This window comes from Prionailurus bengalensis, chromosome D3, assembly GCF_016509475.1.
Source record: "Prionailurus bengalensis isolate Pbe53 chromosome D3, Fcat_Pben_1.1_paternal_pri, whole genome shotgun sequence".
Taxonomy (NCBI): domain Eukaryota; kingdom Metazoa; phylum Chordata; class Mammalia; order Carnivora; family Felidae; genus Prionailurus; species Prionailurus bengalensis.
The window spans coordinates 69,524,527-69,551,745 of record NC_057356.1 but is presented as its reverse complement, the minus strand read 5'-3'; the positions used below and the strand labels follow the sequence as shown (position 1 = coordinate 69,551,745).

The 27,219-nt window shown below is 47.2% G+C and overlaps 1 protein-coding gene across 2 annotated transcripts in view; it reads left to right on the top strand.

Moving 5' to 3' along the window:
- Nucleotides 1–27,219, top strand: part of MYO5B (myosin VB) — a 334,060-nt gene that overhangs the window by 215,195 nt on the left and 91,646 nt on the right. For both annotated transcript variants that reach the window (XM_043558788.1, XM_043558787.1), the window contains exons 11-14: nt 5,628–5,709; nt 6,174–6,314; nt 14,362–14,484; nt 15,238–15,321. In XM_043558788.1, coding sequence (XP_043414723.1) covers nt 5,628–5,709; nt 6,174–6,314; nt 14,362–14,484; nt 15,238–15,321 — 430 coding nt within the window. The remainder of the gene's footprint in view (nt 1–5,627; nt 5,710–6,173; nt 6,315–14,361; nt 14,485–15,237; nt 15,322–27,219) is intronic.

The window sequence follows — 27,219 nt, the reverse complement described above, 5'->3', positions numbered from 1 at the left end:
TGTGAACCCCGAAATAAATGGCATGGGCCTCAGCTGCTTCCACCACAGTTATTGTGAGCCCCCAGTCAGAGGTGAGTGTCTCAGACTCTCCTGAACGTTTCCCGACGCGACAAGCAGTGCCCTGGCAGAGCGATGGCTTCCCCACGACCTGCTCCCCCACCTCAGCTCCAAAAAGCGCAGAGCAGGCAATTTAGCCACCCTGAGACCAGCTCTTTCCTTTAACTGAGGATCTGTGAAGCTGCCTGCGGGCGTTTCTTCCCAGGCCAGGGGTTTCCTTTTCATGTTACATTAACCAGCGTTTGCCTCTACAGGTTTGAATAATTGTAATTGTAATCCTTCATTCCTCTCCTCTGAGGCAAAAAGAAATAGATGGCTTCAATTTGGGGAAAATGCATTTATTCGTCTTGGACTTGAGCCTTCCAAATGCCAAGGTGGCAGGGGCTTGGGCTGCGGCCGGCTCCTTCTTGATGAGAGGACAGTTGGCCTAGGAGACTTGGGGGGCAAGGCAGAGTGTATAGATGAATGCTTAATGCTGAGGAGCAGAGGAGATGGGAGTGGGTCGGCCCCAGGAAGCAGGAAATGAGGTTTGCGGGGATTTTCTGTCCTTCTCAAAGTCCTCACATTACTTCCTGTGTTTGTTGCCGTGTTTCCTAACTTTAAGTTAGCACTCAGGTCTAGTTAGTCCTTTTTAATGATACGTTTTTAAAAATAATTTTTTTTAAATTACAGCTGGAAAAGTACCTAACATAAAACTTACATTTGTAACCATTTTTAAGTATATGGTTCAGCGCTGTCAATTAAGTATATTCACCTTGTTGCGCAACAGAACTCGGAGCTCTTTCCCGTTGGAAAACTGAAACTCCACACCCACTGAACAACTCCCTTTCTCTCCTGGCAGCCCCTGGCAACCACCACCCCTCTTTGTTTCTGTGAATGTGACTACTTTAGATACCTATGTAAGTGGAACCCTATAACATTTGTCTTTTTGTGACCGGCTTAAGTTACTTAGTGTAATGTCCTCAAGGCTCATCCATGCTGCAGGCTGTGACAGAATTTCCTTTTTGGAAGCTGAATAATGCCCCATTGTGTGTACAGACCACATTTTACTTACCCATTCTTCTGCTGATGGATCTTTGGGTTTCTTTGACCTCTGGGCTATTATGAACAATGCTGCAGCAAACAGGGGTGTGCAAATAGCTCTTCTTTTAATTCTTTTGGACATATAGCCAGAAGTCGGATTGCTGGATCACATAATTCTTTTAATTTTTTGAGGAACCTCCAGATTGTTTTCCATAGTGGCCACAGCAGTTTGCATCTCTATCAGTAGAGCACATGGGTTCCAGTTTCTCTGCATCCTTGACAACATGTGTTATTGTGTTTTTGCTCAGAACTATCCTAATAGGTATGAGGTAATCTCTCACTGTGGTTTTGATTTGCATTCCTGTAGTTATTAGTGATGTTGATCATTTTTCATAGGCTTCTTGGCCGTTCATGTATCTTTGGGAAAATGTTCAAGTCCTTTGCGTGTTTTTTGAGTTACTTGCTGCTTGGTGAACTGTAAGAGTCTTGGTATAGTCTGCATATTCACCCCTTATCAGAAATGTGATTTGCAAATATTTCCTATCAGTTTGCCTTTAATGATCTATTGTAAGGAAATTTCTTCTGTCCACTGTTTGCCTTCATTTTCATGGGAATTTTGTTTCCTTGGTCTCTTCAAAATAGACTTAATTTTTATGATCTCAATTTAGTTATTCAGTGAAGACTACCCAGCTCTTCTCTGACCTGTATGAAAAGTTTCACAGAGAATGGAGGAGGGAAAGTCAGGGGCATTTTCGTTTCAGCCTGTGAACAGTGGACCAGACTTGGGCAGCCCAGAAGACCGCTGGCCATGTCCTTTTCAGGGTAAACAGTACTCCCAGGTCTAGCAGACCCCTGAAGCCATTGGGTTTGTGCTGGAATCTCTGAGTCTCCCAGGAGAGCCTTATAACTCAGATCACACTAAAGTCAATCTCAATCTTGCAGAATTTCTCTGACCTAGCTCTTGGGGGTTCGCCTGGAGCCAGACACCTATACGTACTCTTGGGGCTCAGATAAAGTGACCATTCTCTCTGTCCATGCCATCACCTCTGTGACCTCACCCTCCATTAAAGTCCTATGGCACATGAAATCTCTGTTCCTTGGGAGGCTTCATACACTGGGTTCCTGTGGTCTTCCTGATAGCTCTTTTGGGTAGGAACCACGGCTTGCTCCTGCTTGCAGCCCGTACAGTTCTGGAGACAGTTGACTGATGGCCTGGGAGAGGATTTCCATCTGGTGGGAATTTTTTGGTCCCACACCATGGTTCCCGGCACAGAGAGGAGGCAGGGAATTGGAGCACAATGCAAACTAAAAAAGGCGTAGGTCCTTCAGAAGAGTAACTGTTCTTGGCCTCGGGATGTGAACAGTGACTAGGACTGTGCTCTCCCTGAAGGTCAAGTTCTGCATGGGGGCATCTAGTCACAGCAAAGCACATGGGCAGAGTTCAAGTCCTGCCATTCGCAGGTGCAGCCAGCCTCCCAAGATTCTTTAGTTAAGAGATGAGAAGGGCTGGCCTCGCTAACAGACCCCAGGGTGCCTTTGGGAGGTTTCATGGGCTTCAGGAGGGAAAATAATCATTCCTTGGAAGCCCCCCTCCATATCCAACGTATAACTCCTGTCTTGTCATTCGGCCTTTGCTAGAAGGGTAGAGTGCGGTCTTGGTAGAAGAGAGGAGACTGAGGTAAGGAATTTAGTTCCTTTGAAACATTCTCCAGGGGAAGAACTATTTCCCAGTCTTCGAAGCTTTACATTGCCTCTGCCCTGCAGTGAGAGGTTTGTGGAGGTTGATAATTAACTCAGAGGGACTGGTTGACTTCTTTTTATAGCAGTTTCACTTTCAGACAGACACTACCTTCTTTTGAGAGACATTTGTGACCCTTCCCACACCCTGAACTTGGAGCAGAAAGAGAAGGAAATTCTATCCTCATCTATGCTTTGGGGATAGGAAAGTGAAGGAGGGGGCAATGGTTGTACCACCACGAATACAGATCTTGGATCTCTGCATCAAGTCGTTGTCTGTGTTTTGACCTTCCTCCCACCCAAGGATTCTAGTCTAAGTGTTCTCAACATTGATTTTATGGGAGAAATCCAGCTCACTCTAGTATATAAATTTCTTTGTGACAGTTTAATACTGTGAGCTATAAATTGATCCATTGTGTTTATTTTAAAAAATCATCTCTGTTGATGGGAAGAATTACTACCGAGATAATTCTATTCCAAAGAAGCTGCCCTATCTCCCTGACTGTGGCTTTCTGAGGTCAGTTATCTTAAACATTTTCCAAGCTACCTACACCCCTCATTCATCTCTGGCCCTTCAGCAGGCATTACAGTAATTACACTAGACGGCAGAGGAATTGTTACTAGATAACATCTTAAAATAGGGAAATTAGGAGCTAATTTTAAGCCATCTTAAATTAATGAGAATATTCTTAGTGGAGCGCTACCAACATAAACCTTTAAAAAATGTCAAGTGGGACATATTGAAATCCTTTATCTGTGGGGCTCAGTACAAGCCCTCCAAGTATACCCAATTGCTATTATCTGGCCATTTGCTAGGGTGGCTTTTTTTTTTTTTTTTTTTTTTTTTTTTTTTTAAATCTTCCTAGGTTTTATTAAGTTTCCTTGGGGGGTTTGCCAGTGTCAGCAACCTGTCTTGGGTTTGGGAGGGGGAGCAGAGAATGAGGTTCTAAATGACAGAACTCCATGTATAGGATCATGTGGACCGAGAGGGCCCCAATGCAGCATGACAACTGGCAGACTCAGTGCCCCCCCCCCCCCATGGCCTGGAGTGCAGCTGCTGCCTGGACTCAGCATCTTTGATCTTGTTTTATTAGCTTACAATTATTTTTCCTATGTGGGCATGACCAAGGGCTGCTTTTTAATGTGGTTGTCTCCAAACAGTTGATTCCTTTGATCTCAAAATGACTTTTTGGGGTGCCTTGGTGGCTGAGTGGGTTGAGTGTCTGACTCTTGATTTCAGCTCAGTTCACAATCTCACAGTTCATCAGTTCGAGCCCCATGTCCAGCTTTGCACTGACAGCACGGAGCCTGCTTGGGATTCTCCCCCTCTCCCCACTCCCCCCAAATTTCTATTTGGGAGTTGTCATTAGGGAGTATAGTCTATTTGAGAGGACTGGCATAATTTTATTTAAGATCAAGAGGGTTGTCTATACCGAAGAATGAGGGAGTACAGATTTAAGGTTATGGGGGAGGCTGAAGCCTGTGCCCTCTCCCACCCAGGGTCCCTCATTGATATTCCCAAGTCCACTGCCCTTCCCTGATCTCCTTTTGTTTGTTTGTTTGTTTGTTTGTTTTTAAGTATTTGGTTTTTTGAGAGTGTGAGCAGGGGAGGGTCGGGGGGGGGGGGGTGGTGGTGGAGGGGACAGAGGATTCAAAGCTGTGGCTCCACGCTGACAGCAGTGAGCCCAATGCAGCACTCAAACTCACTATGAACTGCAAGATCATGACCTGAGCGCCCCTCTCTCTTTCTTAATGAAACTTTTCTCTAAGAATGTGGCCTCAGACCTCACTCCCTGGGTTCAAATACTGGCTCTTGCACATACTGACCCTGACCTGGAGCACATTATTTAATCTCTCCAGCTTGTATTACTTGGAGTAATAAACCCTAGCTCTTGGTAGTTGCGGGTGCTGAGTGAATGAGAACTTATGAAGCTGTTGGGGCCAAGTGCTCAGTAGGTGCTCATTCAGCCAGTGGTGTGAATGAAAAAAGGCCCCTCTTCCGCCTACATTTCTGCTTCTCCACTGCCTCGGCCCAGTGACCTTGCCCAGTGGGCATGACGGCCCTGCTCGTTTGCAGCTAAAGCTGCTGATCTCGCTCGCCCCATCCGACTTGGTGAGCTTTACTGCATCCGTTCAGCTGTGCAGGTGAATCTCGGCTGCATGCCCCATTGGTCACTTGTGGCCCCCTCGTGTTCACCTCTCATAGTGTCTTTCGATCCTTTTCATTACTTGGTCACCACCAGCTTCCTTCCCCCAGATCAGTTTTTCTCCGCCCTCCTGCAGGTTCAATGAGACGCACATCTGACTGTCATTTCTCAATTGTTTGTAAACTCAAACTCCATGAAAATGAATCAGAGAAACAAAACATCCTTAACCAGTATTAGGACAAGAAGATGCTTTCACCCATTGGGAGGCTGGGGTGGATGTGGGGGGATAACAAAAATTGGTTCCAGCTTTCTGGAAGTCAATTTTCTTCTACCTTTTAAGAAACCATATTCTGACATGGTGATTCGTCTAGGATGATGTCATCCTACCAAAAGAATCATGAATTCAAAGATGTATATACGATATTTGTCACAGCATTGATAGCAGCTAAAAGTTGGAAGAAGAGGCAAAACGTCCTGTAATAGGGGATTCATTTAAATCGTGATTGACTTGTGTGGGGTGAGGGGAACACTGCCAGCCTATGAGGGGCCTTTGTGTGTTTTGATCGGCGGGAGAGAAGAGAAGAGGGCGGCCTTGTTGGAAGTCCTAGTGATTGCTTCTGTAAGAGGAATGTCTCTCCATTCTCCTCTGTCTTCATTCTGCAGGTTTGAGACATTTGAGGTGAACAGCTTTGAGCAGTTCTGTATCAACTATGCGAATGAGAAGCTACAGCAGCAGTTCAACTCGGTAGGCTCAGCTCCTGACCCAGGGTGTCGAGGTGGGGACACCTCTCTCCCTGGGAGCAATGGCCTGGCGCACTTCTCCTCTGCCTGGGGTCAACCAGCTCTAGCTCTGCCCCAACCTTTTTTTGGTTTCTTGATGCTGCCCCAACTTTGCGAAGGCGCTCCATGTCGCTTGGGAGGAGGTCTGAATGGGGCAGTGGGGTTGAGAGGGTAAATGATCCTTCCCTTGGTTTTGCTGCCTACACCCCCTGACCCTGGGCTTCTAGGGTAGTTGCTGAATTGCAAGCCAGTTGATTACTAGAATATTCTAGAGAAGGGTTCCCAGGGGAATGGGGGTCACCTAACTGAGCTTTCCTTTTCTGTAGCCATGTCTGGGACTCTAAACTCATGTGGTTGAACTTGAGGGGAGATGGACATCAGGACATGCCTGTAGTTCACTAACTTTGACCTTTTCACTTCTTATCCTAGCACGTGTTCAAACTAGAGCAAGAAGAATATATGAAGGAGCAGATACCTTGGACCTTGATTGATTTTTACGATAACCAACCTTGTATTGACCTCATAGAAGCTAAACTGGGCATCTTGGACCTGTTGGATGAAGAGTGTAAGGTACAACTGATGATGCACTCATTGTATTAGTTCAGTTCCAGGCTCGGAGGAGATGCAAGGGACAGCTGTGTGGTACAAGGGAGCATGTGAGGCCTCAAAGTGGAATTCTTTTTGCTATTAGCCCACTTTTAGTGTGCTGAGAGAAACCTTGGTGTCCGTTCTACGTGCTAGAAGGTAACTGTTGGTGAGTGTGTACCTCTTTTGGCAGAGACTGGATGGTATGGACTGGCACGATATAATCGTGGTCTGGATTTGGTGCTGCAGATAGCCTAGGTGCGGAGAGAAAACCCCAACCTCTAGACAGGCATCCCCAGAGAAGGGACAGTGAGGGTCAAGAGCCCGCCCACCACCTGATGCTTGGTGGCAGATGAGGACCATAGATTCCTCCTGATCTAGCTTTTTGTGGATTCTACTTCGTAGGACAGGAGTGTTCTGAGTTGCTAGCATGGGGAGAACCAAGCAACCTTGGAAATGTGGAGCCAGGAGTATCTGACTTTTCTTAGTCACCTGACTTCTTTGGCCTTTGTTTTCCTGCTCTGTGAGTTTAGTAGGTTTGGATCTGATGATCTTCAGAACTTTGCCTGGTTTGAAGTTTGCTGACAAGAGGGTAAATGTATCCCCATTCCTCCAACAGTGGAAACTAACCAAAAAGGGGTGGAAACCACACGATGCTTGGTATTGCGAGGGAAAAACCCAGTTGATTTTATTTTCTGGTCTCACGTGTCTTGCCTGTGAAGGATTGGGTGCAGTTTGATGGTTTGGAGGATGAGGTGTTTCCCTTCCAGAAAAGTGCTCCTGCAGTTTCATTGCCTTTGATGATGAAAAGGAATGGTTAACAGAAAAGTAGAAGACAGAGTGAAATATGCTGAAACCCAGTTTGTGCATCTTTATTAATTTTTACTTTTTAATTTTTTAATGTTTTGTTATTTTGAGAGAGAGAGTGAGAAGGGGAGGAGCAGAGAGAGAGGGAGACAGAGTCCAAAGCAGGCTCCAGGCTCTGAGCTGTCAGCACAGAACCCTACACGGGGTTCGAACTCACAGACTGCGAGATCATGTCCTGAGCTGAAGTTGGATACCCAACCAGCTTAGCCACCCCAGCGGCCCTTTATGTTTGTTTTAAAGATTCTCTTATTTTTTTTTTTTTTTTAATTTTAGAGAGTGCGCACAAGCAGGGGAGAGAGAGAATCTTAAGCAGGCTCCAAGCTCAGTGCCAAGCCCAGTGTGCTTTCTGGGTTCAGTGTCCACGGCCAACAGCTCCCTTTGACACACACTGGGACCGTGCTCCCCTCCTCCGCTTCCTTGTGTGCTCCTATCAGTAACCACCTCCTCCCACCCCCACCCCACGGGCAACACCATGTCCTTGTTGTCCAGCAGGTCTAGCTTCCCAGGCCCTGGCTCCAGGTCTCCAGCCCTTCACTCCCTTTCCCGGTGCTGAAGGGTAAGGCCATACGAGGCCCCGAGGAGTCACGTGAAGCAGGTAGCTTACTTCAGGGGCTCCACCTAGTTCTGTGATGGAATGCTAACGATAACGTATATCCCCGGCACACGGTCTCTCCCTCCTTGTGTACACACACCTGTCAGAAAAAGGCTTAATGCTTCAGGGTGTTGGATTCTGTGAATCAAGCAGCTGCGTCTGATTTTCAGTGATTTGTCCTACCTTTAGCAGGCAAAATGGGAGCCCCTTGCAGGTTTGTTTTGGCTTCTGGTTTGGGGATCTGAGAGGTGCCACTGCCCAAGGGAACACGTCCTGGGAATGTCCGGTGAGAGTGGCAGGAACACAGGTGCAGGGACCTCAGACTGCTGTCCAGGGGGTAAGGGGAAGCCGGAGAAGTGCGGGCTGGGGAGCAGGTGGTTACCAGAGTGGTCGCAGGGGGCCTGAGCTGCAAACCACGTTAGACAATTGGGAAGGTAACCTCCCCAAATCCCTGCACTTTGAGGCTTTGGATATTCTTAGCAGCATCTTCCTATTGAGTGCAGAGTACCTGGAATATCCGTGTTGGAATCCGTTTGACTTCTGAGAAGCTAATGGAAAATCTGACTCTGTGGATGATCTCTGCCTTAATGTTCCGTGGAGCCTTCTCTCCAGGTCAGATTTATAAAATTAGGTGATTTCAGTTTAAGATTGCATCCGCCTCTGATTCCTGCCCCTATATTCTGTCAGACACCTAGAATGCATTATGCACCTGCCGTATGTCAGGTCTTGGGAGAGGAGGAAGGGTTCTCCCTGCTGGCCAGAAAGGATGAAAAGGGGGACAGGCTCGTGTTCTGAGGGGCTGGGCCTGAGTGTGTGGGGGTGGGGGCCGGGCAGGGCAGTTCCAGAGCAGGCTGGAGGAGGCCTGGACCACAACCCAAGGGCAGCAGAGTGACAGCTAAACAGAATCAAGGGAAGGGGTTATTGACATAGAAAGCATGCTGTTCTCTTAGGTCTCCTAGCTTCCTTGTCGCCAAGGCTTTGTGGAGGGGTAGGTCTGAGGAAAACCTGGATTTCCAGCCAGTCAAGCTGGTGTTGAGGGGGTGACGCTGCCCTTGGGACATTTTGGAACCTCACTGGCTGCTGAGGGCGTGGGCGGAGCAAGGCAGGCCAGATGAACACCAAATTAAAGAGTCATGCAAAAACCCCAGTGTGGAAATCTTTTCCTCCCAGATTTAATTGCTCTGGGAGTTGAGAGTGATCCAGGGCAATCTGATGCAGCTGCTGGTAGCAGGTAGCTTTTGCACCGACAGGTGTCACCTTTGTCAGAACTCCTGGAACCGGACCCTTAAAAAGGGCATGTTTTCCTGTAGGGAAACCCTACCACAATGAACCTACCTTTACGAAATAGGCCTGCTGCACCTTTCGGAAGTGCTGCTGGCTCTGAGCCTGGGTGGGGTAGGATGTTCCCTTGGAGTTGGCCAAGACCAGGTGACTTGGCGTCCCTCGGGACTGTCCTGTGGGACTGTCCCAGACACGCTCCTTCCCTCTGCTGTCACTCATGCTGTACAGAATGAGAAAGAATAGTGAGATTGCACCGTGAGGAATTGGGTTCTGTGACCCCCATATGAAAGGACACAAAGCCAAATGAAGGATTGGACTCGTGGTATAAAAGCAGCCGCTGGGAAAATCAGGTTTCCTGGAGAAGAGACACTGCATCGGGCAGAGCCAGTGAGCTGGGATCTAAATTAGAAATATGGAGATGGGGTAGCCGTGGATCTGCAGGAGCAGCACATGGGGGGGCTCTCCCCAGAGCCTGTGAGGGGTGCCCATGGCTGCACAAGGGGGCTCACGGAGAGCACAGTGAAGCACCCAGGCTTCCTTCAGGTGGAAAAAGCCTTCCTGTAGCCGTGGATTCATAATCAGCCCCAGGCCAAGCCACAGACTACAGCTGCTCCTCAGTAACCAAGGGGTCAGGACACAGGGTGTTTGCTGATGGGAAATGGTTATTTCCAGGCTGCTTTTAACAAAACCCTGCCATTCCCAGTGCTCTCCAAGGCTGCTGTGGGGCTTGAGGGCTGCACGACATAAGCCACATTCAGACTGAGCATTCCCTGCCCTCCCTCTTGGCAGAACCTCAGTCATCGTTCCCTCCCTCTTGATGGAACCAACTAGTTAGGGCTGAGGGGATAGGAGAGGTCAGCACGTGTTTCCTCCTAACTGATACTTGGCATCGGTAGGAACTGTCTGGAAATGATAACCCCTGGAAGCAGTTCTTATAAGTGACACTACAGATACTCTGTTTGGACAGTGTTAGGGACCCTCAGGGCCATGCTGAGGCAAGAGGCAGGCTCTGCCCTGAGTGGGTAGGATTCTTTTGTTTTAGGGACCCGCTCTTGGAAGAGCTGCCCGAGGGCGGACGGTGGACTGTGAACCTTCCAGTAACTCACTGCTGAGGCACTGGAGGGAAAGCATGCTGAAGGTCTCCGCTTCCTCACCTGGGTCCAGTCTGCTCTCACAAGAGCTTACTTAGTATTAGGGTCAAAGGTTCGTAGTTGCTTAAGTTGCCCTGGAGGTCTCCTTGTCCAACATGTTTGTGAACAGGTTGAAACCTTGAGAAGGGAGGCCTTCCTGCGTCTGTCCATTCATCTGCCCAACAAACCCCAGGTCCCTATGTAACCAGCTGACTCCCTGCCCTTCGCACATCTCTGAGGGGTCAGGCAGGTGTCACAAGTCGTCACTGTGGTGACTGAGATGGAAAAACTGAGGAGGAGGTGACTGAGAAAGTGTTGTAAGAAGCATCCCCCAAAGGACTGTTTAAGCAGAGAAGTTGGATTGTGGGGGACGGGAGCTCTGCTGGGCAAAGGGAACGTCATGTCAGAAGAACTTGAAATGGTCTGACTTCTCCAGACCCCATGGCAGGTTGGAAAGCAAGAACCATCAGGACAGGAGGCTCTGTCCAGAAGAGACTGGACTCTGAAGGCTCTGGGGACACAGGGCTGTGAGGCAGGGACAGGTGTGATCAGATGGGAATAATTTCTCAGGGGATGTCACCCGCCACTGTGTGGAAGCCGAGCTGGAGAGAGACTGAACGAGGTGAGCAGGGAGGCATCCTCGTGTGGTCCAGGCAGGGAAGACAAAGGCTTGCGGGCAGAGGTGGAGGGGGTCAGGGAGGAGCTCAATGCCGGTGAGGGGCTCGGTGGTCCTGCCTTTGGCGGCCGGCCTGTGGGTTACAGAGTTTGGTCAGGGAGCTGTCTGGGCGTCCGGGAGGCGAGGTGAGGCCAGGCGATGCAGCAGAGGTGGCACGTTTTGAGTGCCCCGGGTGCAGGCCTGGCTGTGAGAGGGCGTGGGTGAGAGAAAAGGCAGCGGGCGCTGTGCAGGAGGCAGGCATTGAGTGCACAGGACCCGGGTGGGGAGGAGGGATGGCGTGGCTGTGGCTGCAGGTGAGTTTCTGCATGTGGAGCAGCAGGTTTCCTGCTTGTTGGCAGCCTCTGTTTCCCTGTGAGGCAGGAAACGAGGCCTGTGCAGCAGGCGGCAGGCTCTGAAGCTGGGGGAGCGTACGGAAAGAGGGGAAAGGCTCTCCTGGCCACAGGGAAGGGAAGTAACAGAATGCACTGGTTGGTTGGCCAAGGTCAAAGACCATCCAGAGAGGGGAGCCATCAAGACCGACTCCCCGCATAGATCTGAGCACAGCGGCCTAATCTGAAGAGGTGCGGTCTCACGGTGAAACGTGATGGTGTCTTTTTAGGCATCAATACTAAATTATGCACAATGACCGGCAGGACTTTGATTAAGGAAAGAGGAGTTGACGTGGTCTCAGCCACCCAGGTGTGGGGGAAGGACCCGATGGGTAGTTGGCTTGGTCTGGAACGGGTGTTGTGCTGAGCGCACAGTGGGGGCGGGTCTCATGAAGGTGGAAAAGTCAAGTCCTGGAATGGGCATTGGGGGTGGCAGCCAGGAGGGGAGGAAGGAGTCTGAGAGAGAGTGCAGTGAGCTCCAGGGTTACAGCCCAGCCTGCTGGGGAAGAGGTGCCGTGGAGCCCGAGGTCTCGTGCTCTTCCCTCTTCCTTATTTCTTTAAACTTTTATAACTTCAATAACAGTAAAATCAAGTATTAATGTGTTTTTACTAGCTTTATTGAATGTAATTAACATACCACCCTATCTGATCAAAATGTACAATTCCCTGGTTGGCAGTACGTTCAGAGTTGTGCCACGACCCCCGCAACAATCAATCGATGACAGGCTCCTGGTCCAGTGCCCTCTTCACGTTATTTTGAGGAGAGAGTAAGGCCACTTGCATGAAGCTTGTAAAGGATGTGATTCAGCATATTTCAGAGCTACTGATCGCCCAGCCCAGATTTTTATCAAAATACAAGATTTGCTCTCTTTCTCCTATGTTCATTTTGAATCTTTTTTGGAGATAAGTGCCTTCCCCCTAACCCTGTCTTGGTGGCTGCCTTTAAAGCTGTTGTCGGGCAGGAAAGCACAGTAGCAGGGAGGACGTGCTCCGGAGCCAGCCTGTCCTGGTTTGAACCCCGGCCCGGCTGCTTCCCAACCGTGTGAACTTGGGCAAGTTCCCTAACCTTTCTGTCTCGGTTTCTTCCTCTGTAAAATTGTATGAACATAGTGCCTAGCTGATAGGATTCTTGTGAGGATTAAATGAGCTGATGCTTCTAAAATGTATAGAAAACTGACAGATTGGAAGTGCTATGGGCATTCACTGTTCGTATTAATTGTTGTGAATTCCTGCTGGCCCTTTTCATTGCTGGTGGTGGTCAAGAAAGAAGACCCTTGTCAGGAAATGCATAATACTGTTTTCCCGCTTTGTTCGTTGACTCACGCCAGTCTGAGTGAGGGAATACGTAGGATTATGGCATTTACTAACAGAAGTCCAATTCCATTGTCAAGACAAGATGATTTTGATGCTGGCAAATGCGTTGACCTAGGTGAGTCTTCTCTTCGCAGTCCTGCCCTTCCTGTTCTGTCTGCCCCGGTTCTGTCACTGTCCGGTCCGCTGTATTCCTGTCCTGACCTCCAACAGCCCTGCCCAGCTCACCCTTCTCCTCCCCTGTACCTGCTGTTTCTAAACACAGAATACTTGAAGACAAATATAAAATCGTATACATGAAAGTGCTGAATCGGATGTATTTTGTCTGCTTAACACAATTAATAGCCTCTGTCAAGAAAGTTTTCTTTTTTTTGAATTACCTACGGCACTTAGCAGTGGGTACTCAATAATAGTTACGTTAAATTGAAAATGAGAAAAATCTGTTTACTTGCTCTCTGAGAAATGTTGTTCTTGAGCGTGTAAGCATTTTTCTTATGCCACAGATGGTGTTAGTTTCCTAAACAAATCCCTTTTTAAATGGCTGGTGTAAGGGTCACCTTCAGCCCTGCCTCATCCGCATGTACAGTGTAAACTAAGGAATGGCGGGTCCAGTTGTGACCCAGGGCTGGGGAAAGGGCGTGTGCAGTGGTCTTCGAGGATGACAGAGGAGAGTAGGTACAGGTAACTGGTAGAGTTACCATCATCCTGGATAATTTGGACAGTGGTTACAGTGACTGTGTTCTGTTTTCCACAAAGCAAGATGCTTTTTTGTTTTTTGAAGCCAGCTCTAAAGATAAAGAATGCTTAATGTGTGCTTAATGCCCTTCAGAATGCTTAATGTAGTGAAACATGTAAATTTGAGGATGGCAGAGAGTACTATGTAGCTCATTCGCTAGGTACTTAATACCTGGTGTGTGCCCAGAACCCAATTCTTTTTGTTTTGTTGTTTTTTTGAGGGAGGGTGCAAGTGAGTGAGGGGAAGAAAGAGAAGCGGGGCTCGTGTTTTACCTGAAGTGGGGCTTGAGATCACGAACCATGAGATCATGACCTGAGCTGAAGTCAGATGCTTAACCAACTGAGCCACCCAGGCGCCCACCCGGGACCCAAAGAATCCTCAGGTCTTTGAGGGGCAGGTGAAAAAACAGTGAGGCATACTCCTTGAGCCTAATAAGCTTGCACTTCGTAGCGACAAGGCAATGTACAAAAACCAACGGCGAACTGGATTAGTGTATGTATAAGTGCTTAATCATGAGGGATTCCAAAGTGAGATCAAGAGTGGCCAGGATGGGCTTCAGAGACGAGGACAGACTTGAGTGGAGCCTGGACAGTGGTGTTTAGATGAGCATAGAGCGGGGGCTCTCCTGCTCTTGGCATTGGGCTGAGTGAGCAGGGATGTGGTGCTAGCGGTAGCCGTGGCACATTCATGACACTGAAGTCACGGGCCCAATGGCAGGGAAGACACAGGGTCACATTTGTCCCAGCTCTGCTCTTGTGACCTTGGGCTCCATGCTCATGCTCTCCTAACCCCTTCAGTGGCTACCAACCAGCAGGCTCTTTGAGGCTCAGTACACTCCTACGGACACTACTGGAGCCCGCCCACATGGCGTGTGGAAAGCATGGCCTACGGGATCCAAAGTGTTCGTGGCCGAATCTTGTTTTCCTTGTCCAGTTTAGGGTCCAGGTCTGAGAGCTGAATCCAGCCCCTGTGAGGTCAACTTACTGCTGGACTCCCATCTCCCTACGGCATGGCTCTCTGCTTGCTTCTTCCTTTTCACACAGCACTCTGCTCTCTTCTGTGTTTTTGCAGGTCCCTAAAGGAACTGACCAGAACTGGGCACAGAAGCTCTATGACCGGCACTCTGGCAGCCAGCACTTCCAGAAACCCCGCATGTCCAACACGGCCTTCATTGTGGTCCACTTTGCTGATAAGGTGAGTGTCTTTGTGGGCTCTGTGCTCTGTGGGCTCCCCCTACGTGGGCTCAGGGCTCACAGGGAGTGGTTTTGATTGAAGTGGCCTAAACCCTTCTTAGGTAGGGTCCTCTTGTACCCTTTCTTTCCTTCCCCACACCCCTCTGTGATCCATCAAAGTGTCACCACACGGCAGAGACCGAGGCGGTGGAGGGAGGCTCTAGCTACCCAATCATATGCTTAACCAATATTTACTGAGGGTCTCTTCCCTGGGAATGCAGGAGCCGTAAGATAGTCATGAATCTCCCCTGGACAGAGGAGGAGGATGTAAGAATAGAGTGGTGCCCTTCTTTGGGCAGCTCCTTTTTGAGGAACTGGTGTGCACAGAATTCTGCTACATGGAGTTCTGTTTGTGCGAGCCCGTGCTTCCCAAATTTTAATCTGCACACAAATCATCTGGGGTCTCGTTAAAATGCAGATTCTAGTTCAGTGGCCTTTTCAGCACCCAAAGGATGCCTTGGGCCATCTTATGGGAACTCCTTTTTTGAAACAATGTTTTTCCACAAAATGAATACTCAATTTGCTCTGTGTAATTCCTGATCACATTTTGGGTTTGCATTTTAAATGGCAACATCTGTGGGTTCCCCAGTTACTCACAACTGGTCAGAAAACAAGTATAGATGAGCCGAAAGGATTTAAGTGCTCAAGCAGCTGCAGAAGGCTCCAGGTCAGGCTGAAGCACTTGACTTCTGTTTGTTTCCCTCTGGGGCCCCAGGTGGAATACCTTTCAGATGGTTTTCTGGAGAAAAACAGAGACACGGTGTATGAAGAGCAGATCAACATCCTGAAGGCCAGCAAGGTAAAGGGCGTCAGAGACGGGGAGCTAGGGCAGGACCCTCCATGGCCAGGGCTCCGTGTGGTGGTTGGGGGCCCTGCTCTGGAATGGTGGCAGGCAGGGGGAAGGCGAAGGGGCCGGTAGGTTATTTCCATCTGAAAACACTTGAGGATGGCGTGGTGGAGGGAAGAAAGGAGGTGGTGAAGGATGGGGGGCGGCGGTGGGGGGGGGGGGTAGGGTTGGCAACTGGGAAAGATCCCAGCTAATGGGAGGGACATTGCGAGGGGCGGGGGTACCAGAGGGGACCATCAGGAGAGGGTACAGCATTGAGTGTATCCATGAAAATGTCACTGGCGTTTATTATGTCTCTTGTCATCATGTCCTACCTTCCAGTATAAGATGATTTAAATCCTCTAAGATCCTGGTATTCGTGCATCTAATTTCTGCTTAGCACCTACAGAATCTTTCTATAAGCAAACACTTAGATGTAATAGAAAGGGGGCCCTTGGGTGGCCCAGTGGGTTAAGCATCTGACTTCGGCTCAGATCATGATCTCACAGTTCGTGAGTTCAAGCCCCGTGTTGGGCTCTGTGTTAGCAGCTCAGAGCCTGGAGCCTGCTTGGGATTCTGTCTAGCTCTCTCGGCCCCTCCTCCAGTTGCACTCTGTCTCTCTTTCTCAAAAATAAAGAAAATTTTTAAAAAATTAATAGAAATAAATAAATGGAATAGAAGGTAGAATTTGAGGGAACGTTAACTGTCTTTTATCTACTTAATTTATTGTGAGCACAACAAAAAGACAGCAAATTACTGTGTCCATTCCACAGGCAGAGGTTACAAGGCACCGAGTCTAAGCACCAACCTTGTGAGGCACTGCCCCCTACACAGCTCGCATCATACAAAGGTGGATAAGACAGATTCTACCTTGTAGGTGCTTATATCCTAGTGGGCTATGAGTAGCAGATAACCACCCAGGAGCTGCACAGCAGGGAGATGCAGGAAGAGGGCCCTGCAGCCACGAGAGGCGGGGGCACCGCCATTCCAGAAGGCCAGCGTACTTATGCACGTGCTGTTGGCGGCTGCAGCCCTTCAGAGAAAACCCAGAAACAGACTCGCCAGGATTTGGGAGGCTTTCTCCCAGACCTCGTGATACTGCGCTCCCTGCGGGGGCCTGATAACACTAGACATTGCAGATTAATGGCTTTTTGTGATAAGCTTCAGACAAATGGCAATAGGGGGAGATGCTGGAATGGAGAAGGTACACCAACCAGAATGGACCCAAGGACAGAAGGACAAGTAAAGCCCATTACATCACATGACCCCAAGCAAGGGCTCTAGGGAAGTTTTGGCTTCGTACCAGCATGTGGGTGGCTCGGGGCAGACCCCGGCTCAGTGTCCTCTCTGGATATCTCCAACATTAGTTACTGAGGGAAATTTGGGTAAATGTGTGTATCACTTTGGAATTCAACACAAGATCAACCTCTCAGCTTGCCAAGTCTGCAGCTCTATAGTCCATGGTCGGTAATAGGGCTTGTTCTATTCTGTGAAAGGGAGGTGGGGACAGAGGAGGCACAGGCCACAGGGAGACAAGCACGGGGAGCTACCAAGGCGTGAGCTCTTGGAGCACGTTGCTTCATCGTGCTTCAACGCTTGCAGCCCTGTGACCACCTGTTAGTGACACAGTGACGTCAGAAGCTGAGAAACTTCACTGTTTTGTTAGAAGTTTCTCCTTCCGGGTAGGAGCACAAGTGAAGGGTGGGTGGCAGAGAGAGTCTGGTACTTTCCATTTAAATAGTTTGGTTCTGGGGCGCCTGGGTGGCACAGTCGGTTAAGCGTCCGACTTCAGCCAGGTCACGATCTCGCGGTCTGTGAGTTCAAGCCCCGCGTCGGGCTCTGGGCTGATGGCTCAGAGCCTGGAGCCTGTTTCCGATTCTGTGTCTCCCTCTCTCTCTGCCCCTCCCCTGTTCATGCTCTGTCTCTCTCTGTCCCAAAAATAAATAAACGTTGAAAAAAAAAATTTAAAAAAATAAATAAATAAATAAATAGTTTGGTTCTGCCTTTACGCTGATTTTTGTTTTGAGGGTCTCTCAGAGATCATGAAAAAGAGGAATCTCTCTCCCTCTCTCCAGCAGATCATCTTTTATTAGTAACAGATTTTTTCCCCTTAATTTTATTGGGTCTTTGTGTGTTATGTAGTGGTAATGAATACATATAGTTAAGCTCGTGGATCTTACAGTCTAGTGAAAAAGACAGGGATTTGTGGTATGGAAAAAGCAGTTTGTCGGGGTCCCCAAGGCCACCCCCAGATTCAACTATTTGCTGGTAACACTCACAGAACTCAGCAGTTATACCTCAGGCTCTGACTTATTAGATCAGAAGGATACATAGCACATCAGCAAAGGGCAAGGTACATGGGGTGAAGTCCAGGGGAAACCAGGCCCAAGGTGATAGGAGTCCTTTTCCAGTGCACAGAATGTGCTTCATTCCACAGCAGCGGGCTGTGATGTGAAGTATAGACCAGGGCAGCTGGTCTGAGCAGAGGTGTTCAGAGTTTTTATCGGGAGTCAGTTACGGAGGCACCCTTTGCCTGGCATGTACCAAAATTTCAGACTCCCAAAAGGAAGGCAGGAGTTCAACATACACTGTATTGTTTGCATGAACCTCTTGGACCCAGTGAACCATTCTTACCAGGGATTGGTGAAAACCCTCCCATAAATCAAGTTCCCAGCCAAGGGTCAACCTTACAAGGAGGCCCTCCCAGGGATAGCAGTCTTAAGTGTGCCGTGTTAGGTCTTTACTGTATAGGAGTGTCATGTTAGTTTGGGGGTACTGGGTTTTTATTAGAAATGAGATACAGACTCATAAATTTAAGTAGCATAAATCATTCTCTGCCATTCCTTGACTCACCTTTTCATCAGTTACCATTCTGCATAGACAAGCATGTTGGTACATCTTTGTGAGATTGAAATGAATCCCATTATATATAGTTCTTTAGTTTTTCACTTATATCTTTGCTGTCTTTCCACATGAGTGTATCATTTTTTTAATAGTTGGTATTTTGATAATTCGGATAATCTACAATGAATGCCCTTTGCATACATCTTTTCTTTGTGCAATTACATCAGTCAGGTAAGTTTTTAGAAGTGAGGTCAGTGGTTCAAAGAGTATGCACGTCACATTTATAGATAATCCTAGATTGGGCATGTAGGATAGGTCCATGATCTACTCTCAGAAGATAATGGTCGTCCTTTTCCCTACCCACCTACTGCACTCCAGCTTTCCTCTTGACCGACTAATCTTTCTAAAGAACCAGTGACCTTGTTGCCAACCCCCAGCTGCATCCCAGCACACCTTCACAGGTGCCGTGATGGTGGCCAGCGGCATTCAGAGATGGAGGGGCTTCCTGTCCTCCCAGACCCTGGCAGGAGGAGGACTAAGAACTCCCCACCCTGAGCCCATTCCAGACATCCCAGAAAGTAGAAGGCGAAGATTGAAATTAGGTCACTGTAAACCTACAGATGGGCCCGACACAGACCACAGCTACAAATCAAAGAGTGGCTCCAACTGTGCTTCAAATCCTTTGGACAGATGGACATGTCTGGCAGCACCTGTCGTGGTAGCATTTTTGAAACTCATTGTTCATTGAGCCTCTGTCATCTTTAAAAGTTTGTTTTTACAGCAGTCCTAGAAGGTTTATGTTTCCAACTCCGTATTACAAAGAGAAAACTACCTGGAAGGACACAAAGCCCTATGGCATGGAGTTAATGCCCAGTTTTGGGGTTGGTTTTCTTCTCCCTAAGCACAGATAAGTCTCCAATCTTATATGTAAACTCATAGTTTTATTTGAAGTATTTTTATTTTATGGGAGATCTATTAGCTTTTTTCTTTTTTTTTTTATGTTTATTTTTGAGAGACTGACAGAGTGCAAGTGGGGGAGGGGCAGAGAGAGGGAGACACAGAATCCAAAGCAGGCTTGAGGCTCTGAGCTGTGTCAACACAGAGCCCGACACGGGGCTCAAACTCACAAACCATGAGATCATAATCTGAGCCGAAGTCGGACGCTTAACCAACTGACCCACCCAGGCACCCCTCCTATTAGCTTTTTTTCTTTGGTGTGGCACCCCTGATAAGAAATTAAGAAATCATTGCAAATAATTAAGCAGTATTGGCTGCAAGACTCCCACGTACCCTACCAGCCAAAGGGATGTTTGAAGAACTCCCACCAAGAGCAACGAAATAAAACAGTGTTAATGAGAATGTAATTAGTAAAGCCAGTTATACTGTCTAAGAGGTTATAATGTAGCTAATTGCTTTCTCAGCTATTGGAGAGCTATAAATAGAGACTTAGGAAGTGCTTCTTTAAAACATGACTTTAAGTCATTAAGAGACTGATTTGTTTCAGGTAGTAAAGATGGAGATTTCTGCCTCCCAGTGTTGATGATAAAAAAACAGTATTTTATCTGGGAAAAAAAAAACCTCAAAAGGAGCATATGTTTAAGATTTCTGGATGGCTCAGTCAAGCGTCTGACTTTGGCTCAGGTCATAGCTCACAGTTTGTGGGTTCAAGCCTCACGTCGGGCTCTTGTGCTGACAGCTCAGAGCCTGGGGCCTGCTTCGGATTCTGTGTCTCCCTCTCTTTCTGCCCCTCCCCTGCTTGCGTGTGCTGACTCCTGATTTTGGCTCAGGTCATGATCTCATGGTTTGTGAGTTCAAGTCCTGCATCGGGCTCTGCACTGATAGTGCAGAGCTTGCTTGGGATTCATTCTCTCTCTTCCTCCCTCCCTCTCTCTCTCCTCCCCCTTTGTTGCTCATACTGTCTCAAAGTTTTTTTTAAAAAAATTAGTTTTTGAACTTGTGTGTTCATTTTCTGTGAGTAAATACCCAGTAGTGGAATTACTACATCATGTAGTAATTTTTTGAGGAACCACCATACTGTTTTCCACAGTGGCTGCAGCAGTTTGCATTCCCACCAACACTTGTTATTTCTTGGGTTTCTCACAGGTGTAAGGAGCTATCTCATTATGGTTTTGACGTGCATTTCCCTGATGATTGGTGACGTTGAGCATCTTTTCGTGTATCTATTTGCCATTTGTGTATCTTTGGAAAATTGCCCGTTCAGGTCCTCTGAATTTAAAAAAAAAAATCAGTTTTTTTAAGGTTTGTTTGAGAGTGCCCTACAGTGCCCAAGCAGGGGAGGGACAGCAAGGGCTAGAGAGAGAGAATCCTAAGCAGGCTCTCCTGAGCCAAAACCAAAAGTCAGATGTTTAACTGACTCAGCCACTCGGGCACCCCTGAATTTTTAAACACTTTTAAGGGTATTTGGAGTGCTTCTTATTTAAAATCATTTGGTGTTGGTAGTTTTAAAAAAAAAAAAAAAACTGCCACCAATATTGAGAAAAAAACAGGTCACTATGTAAGAGAGAACTTTTTAGTCAATAAAACAGTATCATCATCCCCTTTCCAATACAGGAAAGTGCACCTCTTTCTTTAACATTAAAAAAAAAAAAATACTGAGGCTTTCCCTTCGAAGCTCATTTAAAACCCCTGCAAATGAAATATTTTTTAGCTAAAAATTGGAGATTTTTTTCCCCTAAGGGTAGCACTGGCCAGGTGACAGAACAGCTGGGAAACAAAATGTATTTTTTTTTTTTAATAGGTTTACAGCTAGGTTTTTAAAGATAAGGTTTTGGGCAAGAGATTCTAATCAAACGGTTATTCGAGCATGTCTTTAGTTTCATGGGTCTGTTTTGAAGGAAAGGTGTTTTATGTTCTCACAGAAGTGAACAGGCATGATTTCCAAGGTAACAGCTGTGTATACAGCTGTAATTGACATTTTTCTTAAACTATCAAATGGTTTTTAAAAAGTGTTTTCATACTTCTTTTAATCCCTCTTCAAATAGATTTGCCTCAGGCTTCTTGAAATCTATCTATAGACTTAAATAGCAGAGCATGCCCAAGCCAGTATCTTTGGACACTTGGAAATAAGTGACAACATCAGGGAAGTGCTTGGTTTGTTTGAAGGTATTATCTGAGTGTTTTCGTAGTTGGAGGGAGCACATTTTCAGAAAGACCCAGATGGATGTTGCTCTCTAGACCTGCCCTACATGAATTGTGGTGGTTGTGTTATTGGTCACTCAGCTCATAAATAGACTTTCTGGTGCTTCTAAAGCATAACTGGAGTTAGTCAATTAAAGGGAAAGCTTTCTCGGAAATTCATCCTTTTGTGAGAATTATTAAGCAAGAGCTTGGTGTAACTACTCATTGAGACTTGAGGTTGGTTTATAGTTGCGACACTGCTGAGACCAGGAGTTCCTTGTCTAGCCCAGTGGGTGGATGGGGTTGGGTGGTACAGTCATCAGTATTTGTCTGTTCTTTCACTGCTGCCTACAGCCCAAGGTTGAGCATATGGTCCTGTGCTCGAACTCTAGGTGTCTGTGTCTGTTCTTGGATTTTATAAAGTTCTGAGTAGAATGTAAAGCCTACCCCTTTTTCCTAGAGTTGATGTCCCAAACTCCTCTCCCTCGCCATCCCAGATATCCTGCCATTTCTAAATGCAGTCTCAAGAGCCGTGACTTGGAATTAAAACATAGCTTTTAAAATAAAATGCAGATTGTCCAGACTAAACCTTTGTTGGGTTCTTTCCCAAATTGTAGCATAGGGCCAGCGTGGGAGCTTCTGATTGAAGCAACAGAAAGGCGCTTCAATTTTAAAGTATTCCTACTGTTGATTCTGATTTCAAAGTTCCTTGTGTGGTTCTAATACATTCTCCTGGCCTTAGAAGTTAATAGAGTTTTCAGAGAAAAAGCTACTATTCATGATTTCTGTAAAGTAGACTCCTGAAACAGTGTAATCATGCATGTGGGAACTTCTACCCTTGACTAAAACATCTTGTAAATCCGTGTCAGAAAGTATGTGAACTAGAATAGTTTAATCAGTATTTTGTTTAGACATGGCAGACTGAATGAATCTGTGATGTCTTTAAAACGTCGGCCGGCCTTTAGTTGCTAATTATTTCCCTGTGGAAATTTCTCCGTGCCAGTCTGACTGGGCACTTGACCCTTCCTCACATGTGCCTTCTCTCTCTGGCATCAGATCCCCTTTCCATCCCTCCTGTGCCCAGACTGTCTCTCCCCACCTCCCAGTCTCTTCTATTTTGCCGCTGACCCATGTTTTCAGTTATGTGTGTGTCAGTGAGGACCCACGAATCTTTAAACGAGGAGTTGCTGGATATAAGGTTTGTATTTGGAGAAGACTCTGGCTGATGGGAAGACAATGTAGGGATACAGGTGTGTCTGGAGGAGGGCCCTCAAGCCCTAGGCACCTGCAGTGGCCTGGGGGAGCTTGGGTAGACTTCAACTAGGACAGTAGCATTCTGGTGATTAAGGCCTACTCGACCCCGACCATGGACAGAACTTTGTAATTATTTAGGATAGGAAATGCTATGTTGGCAGGCTATCTAATGTAAATTTAGGAAGTTTGGAGGCCCCTGGGTGGCTCAGTCGATTGAGCATCCGACTTCGGCTCAGGTCACAATCTTAAGGTTCGTGAGTTCAAGCCCCTCTTCGGGCTCACTGCTGTCAGTGCAGAGTCTGCTTCAGATCTTTGGTCTCCACTTCTCTTGCTCCTCCCCCACCTGTGCTGTCTCAAAAAAAAAAAAATTGGGGAAGTTGGTGGGTGAGGGCCATTTGGGCCGTGTCAAATTTGGAACACCCACAAGGAGGAAGATATGGAGCAGATAGTTGGCACTGTGGGTCGTGGGTGTGGAAGAACATTAAGACTGGAGACACAGGCTGGTGGGGGGTGGGGGTGGTAGTTGAAGCCATAGGTGTGAAGGAGACTGTGCAGGGAACCAGTGTTAGATAAACGGTGAGGACCCTGTCCTGGGAAACAGCCACAGGAAGGGGAGATGTGCAGGAAGATGGGCCCATGGAAGGGAAGCTGGGCTGCATGGTTGGGGGAGAGGGCCTCAAAGAGGAGGTGTGGGCCCCTCAACAACATCAAGTAGGACCAAGAGTGAGGCTGCACCCCTTCCAGCCGCTGGATTTAGGAGGTCGGGTCCCCAGAAGGCGTTCTCAGGATCTATTTTGGCAGTGTGGGGGGCAGACCATGGAATGCGGGGTGGAGGCAGGTATGAGGAAGGATGACAGAAGGTGGTGTCTCTGGACCCCTTGCCTGAGATAGGGAGAGCCAGCTGGACAGGGAAGGCTACGTGTTTAAGGGAAGTAGCCTGGAAACAGGGAGAGAGAGAAAATGCAGGAGTCTAAGGCTGAAAGGAATCACCTTCCTCAGATCCCTTATTTTTATGGATCAGAAAATTTAAATCTAGTAGGGCCATGGGTCACAGCTAATGAAGTGGCAGAGTCAGATCTAAAAGGTCTCCTGACCCGAGGTGCCTGGGTGGCTCAGCTGGTTGGGCGTCTGACTTCAGCTCTGGTCATGATCTCGCAGTCTGTGAGTTCGAGCCTGTGTCGGGCTCTGTGCTGACAGCTCAGAGCCTGGAGCCTGCTTCTGATTATGTCTCCCTCTCTCTCTGCTCCTCCCCTGTGTTCGTTCTCTCTCTCAAAAATCAATAGACATTAAAAAAAGTAAAAAAAAAAAAAAAAAAAAAAAAGTCTCCTGACCCTAGCTCAGTGCCCATTCTATAGCACCTCACTTCCCAGATACCTGCTGAGCTATTGGCTTTTCTGTCTCTTAACTGCTCTACTGTAGTGCCTTGTTTGCAGTGGACTTCGGTCTCTTGTTACACTGCAACCAGAGAGAGCTTTCCCAAAAGATCACTGGTCACTGCTACCCTCTGTTCTATGGGCTCTGGAGCCAGGCTGTCTGGGTGCAGATCCTGGCTTTGCCACTGACTAGCTCTGTGATCTTGTACTCTGAGGCTCTGTTTCCCCATCTGTAAAATAGGTTGTAATACCCAAGTGGTTATTGGGAGAATTAAGTGAATTTTCATATATGCTTTGCACCTTCTAAGTGCTCAGTAAATGTTAGCTGCTCTTATTTAAAAAAAAAAAAAATCTTTAATGGCTTCACATTGCTTTCAGGATAAAGACCAAAATGTTCAAGGATTTTGTATGAGCTGGTCTTCCTTGCTTCCCACCCTGCCCCGCTTCACGGTGTATCCGATAGCTGTACTGGCTTTATATGAGTTCCCCCAGATATGTAGAAACTTCCTAACATGCTTTCCTACCCTCTGAATAACCCAGTACCTCAAACTTCCCTTCATAAGAGAAGTCTTTCCTAATTTCTGCTCTGGGGCCATGATTCAGTCATGTGTTTCTGTTGTTTATTTCCTTTGGGATGCTCATCATCTTGTCATTAAGCTTTTAATTGTGGGGTTAATTGATTAGAGTTCACCTTCTATGCTAGATCATAAACTCCATGATCCATAAGAGGCTCTGTTTTTCTTCATTTTTGTGTTCCCAGCCCCAAGCACAGTATTTATTTGTTGCATATTTGGTGGTCAGTTAAGTATTGGTAAGTGAAAGAATGAACCAGTCAATCTAGTTTTTTTTTTTTAATTTTTTTTAACGTTTGTTTACTTTTGAGAGAAAGAGCACAAATGGAGAGGGGGCAGAGAGAGGGAGACATAGAATCCGAAGCAGGCTGCAGGCTCTGAGCTGTCAACACAGCCCCATGCGGGGCTCGAACCCACAAACTGTGAGATCATGATACGAGCTGAATTGGACGCTTAACCAACCGAGCCACCCAGGCACCCCATCCGTCTATTTTCTTGACATTCAGGGACCTAATATTTATTTTCTCTTCTTTGAAAGCACATGGAAATGATGAGTTAATAAATGTATCATCTTTATGATGGCACCTGCACATTTTTATCCACAGATTTTTTAAATCCTGAGTTGTCTTTATTCCTCTGACAGCCTGAGTACCTTCCCCTATAAAAAGGCAACATATATGATTTTGAAATACCCTGTATGAAGAGGAAGTTGATCTATTTCAAAAATGATGAGCATAGGAACTGAATTGTCACCTGTTGGCACCTGAAACCGGGAGACATCCTTAATGATTTCATTGGGGTGACCTCCACGAGCCATCTGGCTGATGACGAGGCCCTATGGTGGGGATTCAGGGAGTCCTTTGCTCAGGACTATGTAGCTTCCCCTAGTGCTATCATGGTGTCACCAGCCTGTTTCAGCCACAGAAGAGCCAGTAGTGAGGATAGACTTGAGCTGCTTATCTGAGATGATCCTTGGCCTTAAGGTCATTGGTTGGTGCTTTTAGACTGTGCTTCAAACCCAGACCACGGAGTTAAAGAAGCACAACCTTTATTTGCAGGTAGATAGCTGCAGTAAAAGGTGGAAGTCAGGAGCTTCTGATGGAATGCTGGTGAAAAATGAAAAGTGCGAAGGGAGAACGGAACTTAATAGAACACATGTGTTTCCTCCGGCACATGCATGTGCGTGCACACAGTTTAACTGCTTTGTTTGTAGCCCATATGGTTAGCTAATGTGTAGTATAAAACCAACTTCTGACCTGCGGTATGCCATTACTTTTGACTCTAATATGGAATTCTTAAAACCTGTTTAACTGATAATACCTAAGAGTAAGGTTAGGTAGGGGGAAGTGATTTGTTTCCTCTGTTTTAGTTTAAAATCTTCATACAGAAGATACCCTTATAACTTCAACTGGCATTTGATGCTGGTTTCCAGCATTAGCCGTCATCATGCTTTCTCTGCGACTGTGAAGTATCTCTGCCCAGGGCTGGGCTTCAGGCTCAGTGAAGATAGGTGTTTGACCTATGGAATTGCTAGAAGTTCCCTTGATGGGCAGAGCATAGCAGAGGTCCTCAAACTGAGGGATTCTCGGTGAGCAACACACCTGCACCCCCCTCGTTTCTCGTGGAAAATGCCTGAAGTTACTGCCAATGGTCCTATGGGTGTCCGCGTGTATTTTGTACCCCCAGCTCTAGGTGCATCACCCTGCAACCCAAGCATGCTACCTAATAAGGTTGCAGAAGCCACCTCTGAGTGAACGAAGTCACCTGGATCTCACACTCAGTTTCTGGGACAGGTTGACTCTGCCCCTAGCACCATCTTTCTCTTCTGCCCAGACACTGTAATGTGCTACTGTTGAGACCTCCCACCTTTGTAATCAGATCGCAACTGCATACTGTGTGGTGTTTCCGACTGAAGGACCTACCCTGGACTGTAATATAAGAAAACTATATGTGTTGCCTAATATAGCTTCTACAAGTTTTTTTTTTTTAATTTTTAACCTTTATTTATTTTTGAGGCAAAGACAAGAGTGTGAGCAGGGGAGGGGCAGAGAGAGACGGAGACACAGAATCCGAAGCAGGCTCCAGGCTCTGAGCTGTCAGCACAGAGCCCAGCCCAATGCAGGGCTCGAACTCATGAACTATGAGATCATGACCTGAGCCAAAGTCAGACGCTTAACTGACTGAGCCACCCAGGTGCCCCTACAACTTTTCAGAATACCTCTGAAATACTGATGTGGAATACTGATGGGAGTATGCCATTAAATTGTGGAATTTGGACCTCTCCTTTATGGGATTCTTGGACTTCCCGAACTGTTGGCATGGTGCTCAGTATATTCTCCACTAAACTGGGACTCAACTTGTAAAAGGTCTGGGAAGTTAAATGCAGGACGGTGTCAGCGTAAGTGGACGCTCACTGCCATTTTGAACCTGTAGCCTTCCATGGAGATGGTGTTGCCTCTTAAGCTTTCCTTAGCCTAAGACTCCTGCTATGAATTTCAGGGGATGTTGTCAGCTGCAGGAATGCTTCATAAGTTACCATTTAGGTATTCTTCCTCCCACTGCCACATCTGAGAATGGATCACCTTCAGATACCAATACTGGCTCCACCAGATCCCCACACTGAAGCCTCCAATAAGGAGGATGTTGTACAGGTGCATCAGAGATACACATGGGCTTAAGATACAGTCTAT